The 5,706-nt window shown below is 46.3% G+C and overlaps 1 protein-coding gene across 2 annotated transcripts in view; it reads left to right on the forward strand.

Moving 5' to 3' along the window:
- KCNH1 (potassium voltage-gated channel subfamily H member 1) overlaps window positions 1-5,706 on the forward strand; it is a 409,116-nt gene that overhangs the window by 91,485 nt on the left and 311,925 nt on the right. The window contains exon 6 of one of the 2 annotated variants that reach the window (XM_024751064.1): window positions 1,070-1,543. In XM_024751064.1, coding sequence (XP_024606832.1) covers window positions 1,070-1,543 — 474 coding nt within the window. The remainder of the gene's footprint in view (window positions 1-1,069; window positions 1,544-5,706) is intronic. The other variant, XM_024751065.1, reaches the window with a different exon arrangement.

Here is a 5,706-nt window from a genome sequence, read left to right on the forward strand (position 1 = left end):
TTAAGCTCAGTGTAGCAGGAGGGGCCCAGGAGTGCCTCTGGCCTTGAATGGCAGAGGACCAGATCCAGGACCCCAGCAGGCTAGACGTGTTTGACCCCATCCTCTGATCCTGAAGGGCCCCTCCCTGTTGGCCTCTCTTCTTCTTCCCCTCCCTCCCTCCCTCCTATGCCCCTAGGGCTCATGAGGCCAGAGGGGGCCCTGGAAGGCAGAGGACCAGACCCGGAAACCCAACAGGCTTTCTGGGCCGAGTCAGTGGGGGAAACACCCGTGGTGCTTCCCCTGATTCCCTGGTCCTGGAGCACCCCTCTCGCCCACCTCTTCTCTTCTTCCTCCCTACCCCCACCTCTATGCCCCTAGGATGGACGTGGCCCGGAGGGGGCCTCGAAGGGCAGAGGACCTGGCCCAGGCCCCAGCAGGTTTCCCGAGCCTGATTGGACAGGTGAAATGCTAGGTGCACCCCACCCCCCATCCTCTGAGCCCCCGAGCGTCCCTCCAGGTGTGGGAATCCCTCCCCTCTCCCAGCCACCCCTCAGGGGCACCTGTCCTGCCCAGCCTCCACTTCTCCTCCCCCCTCGCTCCCTTCCACGTCCTACCAGGTTGCTTGGGGGTTCCGCCTATCTCCTTGGGCATTGAGGTCCCCCACCAGCATCTGGCAGGTGCCCTAGTTGTGGGGAGACATGAACTCTGCATCCTCCCCCACCACCATCTTGACTTCAGGAACCAAGTTGCTTAATTCTCTTGCGCCTCAGTTTCTCACTTGTCACACAGAATAATAATTGGCTAATAAAACAAGGTTGTGTTTAGAATTAAGTGAGATAATACTTGTATGTGGAGTACTTAGTACAATGATTGGCTCACAGTAAGCTGAATAACAGTGTTTTATTGTTTCATATGATTGATTATATTACAATGTTCAATTCCATTCTGCCATAGTCCTTTGGTACCTGTTCTTGCATCTAATGATCCGTCTGGAGTGTTATGAGTATTCGGCTCTGACAGATACTGACTGGTTTGATGCTGACAGTGAAATCCTAACTTAGTTCTCTCTTGGACATTTTTTTCTGTACAGGTTCTGCAGCTGGGCTCAGACATCCTTCCCCAATACAAGCAAGAGGCACCAAAGACTCCCCCTCACATCATCTTACATTATTGTGTTTTCAAGACCACGTGGGATTGGATCATCTTGATCTTAACCTTCTATACAGCCATCCTGGTCCCTTATAATGTCTCCTTTAAAACCAGGCAGAACAACGTGGCCTGGCTGGTTGTGGATAGCATCGTGGATGTTATCTTTCTGGTGGACATTGTGCTGAATTTTCATACCACTTTTGTTGGACCAGCTGGGGAGGTGATTTCCGACCCCAAACTCATCCGCATGAACTATCTGAAGACGTGGTTTGTGATTGACCTTCTGTCCTGTTTGCCATATGATGTCATCAACGCTTTTGAGAACGTGGATGAGGTTAGTGCCTTTATGGGTGATCCAGGGAAGATTGGTTTTGCTGATCAGATTCCACCACTCCTGGAGGGGAGAGAGAGTCAGGTACATCCCTCAAATCTCAGACCTTGTTGTCATGTCTTTAAATTAATTGTGGGTGGTCAACAGAAGAGTAATTAAATGGGTGGGAACTAGCATGACTGATGTCTGGAACATAGGGAGCATGATGCTTGATTGATATCCTCGCCTGGTGTTTTTGTCCTTTGGAGGTTTGGAGGCCCTGCATGTCAGTGGATGGATGTGGAGGAGACCAGAGGCTTCCTTCTTATTCCATGTGGAGTGCAAGCCACTGGCTTGGGTGGTGGGGCTGCAGAAGCAGGCATGCATTGCCATTGCATTGATGAATCTTTCACTTGGTATACAATTGCTGAATGCCTACCTACTGATTACTCTCATTATGGGGACTTTTCTATTATCTACTGCTGACCTTTGGCTGTTTGAAAGCGAATTAACTCTTGGCAACAGGGATGGTACTCTCCTCCAAGTTTGCTTGCGTTTTTTCTCATTCTCTTTCCTTCTTTCTTTCTTTTTTGGTAAATGTTGGGAAAGAATGAGTTGTTTCTTTGCTGAAATGAGTTTTGGAGGTGACCAATGGCGTTCAATTGTCCATGCTCTCCATTGCCTAAATTTGCTGAGGTAGTCAGTCTGTGGTTAAGCCTGCCTCTTGTGGCTAAGAGGAGTACTGCTGCTGGATTACCCTGCTGTGGGTTGTTAGTCCTACAGGCCATGGAAGGAATTAAAAGAAGATGAATGCTCTGTAAATGTGCTGGAATCAAGACATGCTTAAACAGTCACTGAATGGGTGCCTAGGACATGTTGCAGCAGGAAGGGGCCACTGGGCTGGTTACAGTGATTTTCTCCTTCGAAAAAGCAAGGATGTAACATCGTGGCAAAGGAAAATGTCAGGTTCTTAATCTAGTTTAAGTGTTCTATGGAAATTGTTCTTCCTTTTTCCTACTCTTCAGTTGACACTTTAGATGGCAGTACACCTGGTAAGTCTTCAGCCTCAGATAGCAGCGGCCCTCATTGCCTCAGGTTACAGAGGGTCCCAGAGGTCTCTATCCAGCTGGACTGCTAACTGGGTGGGTCATCAGGAAGCCATCGGGAGGCTGAGTTGAGGCCAGATACACTCTCAGGGCTAAATGGCTAGTGGGACTCAGCCTTGAGAGAGTTGGAGGGAACAGCCAGCTTCCTGCCAGGATAACAAAACCTGCCAGTGACTAGATGTCTTGCTGGTGGCATAATGATGCCTCTCTGCCTTCAGATCAGTACCAGCAGTGGGCAAGGACTCCAGCCCCTTCCTCTGTGAGGACCCAACTACCTACTACTTTTCTCTCCAGTGAAGAGGAGCTGAGGTTCAGATGCTCCAGACTCAGAACAACCCCTGCTTTCATCTGTGTGGTGTGTTTTAATAGACTTTAAAATCCCAAGGAATAATTCTCTGAGTGGCTTGTGTGGATTTTTTAGGGAGATTAAATGAGTCGAGACTGATCATTTACAAGAGAAAAGTCGTCCCTAAAGTGAATGTTGGGATTCTTAAATGTGAATTTTAGTACATGTTGGGAATGATATTTTTCACTGTGAGCACATTTCTAGAAATTTTTATGTTAGTTAGTGAGGAAAATATGATCATTTTGGCTTAGAGAATTCAACTGATGATTTCAACCTAAAAGAGCTTCTTATACACATATGGGAAATGAAATTTAACTTTAAAAAAAGTGATTGAGTTTTTAAAATAAGCCATTAGCTATTTATAGCAATGGCATTAAAATTTTACAGATAAATAGAACAGTTCTTTGGCTTCCACAGTTTCTTATTAAACACTGGCAGAGCTGTAAACACATATGTGAATGTGTCAAGATTACCTAGTAGGTTAGCAGAGCAGAGAGCTTCTTCCTAGGCTCTGTGTATGTTGGGCTGGAATTCCTTTGCCATTAACTGTGAATACCCTGATGTGGTTTCTGATTTCCAGATTCATGAAATAGATTGTAGGTAGGAAAATCATAATTTCTCTGTAGCTTTCTAGTTGGCAAAGGGTTTAGCATCAAAGCTCTTACTACTATTTCTTGATGATAAATAATAATATGAATATTAGGGGATTCTAGCTATGATTTGCTTCTGGAAAGTCTTGTTTTTATATTTAGTAGCTCCTTTTAAAGCTTTGGCTCACATCTGAAATAATGCCTTTCCACAACAACTGTGGTGGAGTTGGGGAAACACGAGGAAACTGAAGATTTGCCTGCTGGTCCTCTTGTTCTCACCTCTTAAGACAGCTGGGAACCTTGTGCATGTCATTTAGCCTTTCTGGGTTACAGTTTTCCTAGCTACATCTTAGGGATGATACTACCTTACCTGCCTGAAGGCGTGGCATTTGGGTGGTGGATTTTGAGTTCCCTGCCGGCTGCAAAATCTGGTGAGTTCTAAAATCTCTTTTGTGTTAGTCTCACCTCCAGACTGACTATAAAAATGAGAGACCCAGCCCCCTGACCTCCTACCTTTTGTGGGAGTTGGAGGAAAGTGGGGTAGGATGGGGACATTTAGCAGGTTATGATGAGTAGACCTATTGGAGATCAGAGCCCAGTTGAAGTATCATGTGGTTTAACCCTCTTGACTCACAAATAACCCAGGGGATATGGCTCACTCAGGATGGTGTAGCAAATCATATGGTCACAGCGATGAGTCACCTTCTGACTCTTCTCTGTTCTAATAGTGACAGATTTGATAAAACAGGGACCAAACACTGAAGGATACTGTTGAGTCGAAACTGACCAAGAAGCTCCTGATGTGTGTGGCTCACCTGATAGTTTTTGGTTGTCGTGAGTGGGAGGGCAGGTTAAGATACTCACCAAGGTACGGACCCAGCACCATTTTCCAGGTACAGGCCTTTTTGTTAAAAGGCATCATTAAATCAGTGGGCATGAAGGGCTGGTGGGGCTAAGAGGAGGTTGGGGAGCCTGTGAAGGGCACCTATCTGTTGTCTACATTCACCATATGCTGTCTTCTTATCCACACTCTGCTGTGAGGTTGCTCCTCTAATATTGCAGCTCCCTCGGCTCTAGGCCCTTCCTCTAAGAGAGCGTGAGGAGAAATAGGAAATTATTGATTCATTTCTCATAAAAATTACATGGAGCTGCCCTCTCTCTGGTGTCTTCCTAATTACGCCAATGGAATTGTGTCTCAGTGGAGACCACCAGGGAAGAGGGGAATGAGCAGCGGGGGCTTTGCCATCTGTGTGTGGGGGGGTTTAGGGTGTGGGCATGGGTGTTGGGGTGGAGGCTCTTAGAGTGAAAGGATCGGACCCTCCCCAGCCTTGGGTCAAGAAATTAGGTTCGATTGCGAAAGCCAACAATTGTGAACTCAGCCTTGTGGATGTAGCCCATCTCCATGATTTAAGCCACACGGATGATCCCTTTTGGCCAGCTTGGTTCGCTTATGTAGATGGCCTACATTTTCGTCATTCTCCAGTCTGTTGGTAATCATCCGTTTTGGAGGCAGTTCGTGAAAATGTTTGCATATTAGTTAAGCTGGTGAGAGGACAAAAGGTCTGAAAATGGAGTGGACGAAAGCTAGGAAGGGGTATGCCGAAGCAAAAGTCAAATGAGTCTCTTTCAAGCACTTAGCGGATTTTGGCCTGGTATGCTTCATGCCTTAAGTATGGAATTATTAGTCACAAAACATATTCCCTCTCCTAAGGAGACCTTATTGTTTATGGCCATTGGAGTATGGAAGTGCAAAGAGGAGAACGGAGCCAACTGTGCCACCTCCCAGGTCACAATTTTGGTGCCTTGGGGCCGAGAGCTTCCTTCTTTCCCTGACTCTGCAACCTCGGACAGCAACACCACTGGCTAGTGGTGGTCACAGCTGACACTTGCCAAGAGCACACAGAAGATGCTCAGCCAGAGCAGAACAGGACTAGATGTGCTGATGGAAAGATCAGCAGCTTCCCTTTATCTAGTGCATCTAACTTTCCAAAATACTTCCACCCAGATTATCTTTTTTATTATCGAAATGTGGTTGATGTACAACATCATGTTAGTTTCAGGTATATTCCATAGTGACTTGACATTTGCAAACATTACAGAACGTTCACCTGTGCTAAGTCTAGTAACCATCTGTCCCCATACAAAGTTATTAACATATTATTGATCATATTCTTTGTTGCACAGATTATCTCTGTTTTAGATCTGTGGTGGTAAACCACCCCCCCC

Source organism: Neophocaena asiaeorientalis, unplaced genomic scaffold (assembly GCF_003031525.2).
Source record: "Neophocaena asiaeorientalis asiaeorientalis breed wild unplaced genomic scaffold, Neophocaena_asiaeorientalis_V1.1 scaffold67, whole genome shotgun sequence".
In the NCBI taxonomy this organism is placed as follows: domain Eukaryota; kingdom Metazoa; phylum Chordata; class Mammalia; order Artiodactyla; family Phocoenidae; genus Neophocaena; species Neophocaena asiaeorientalis.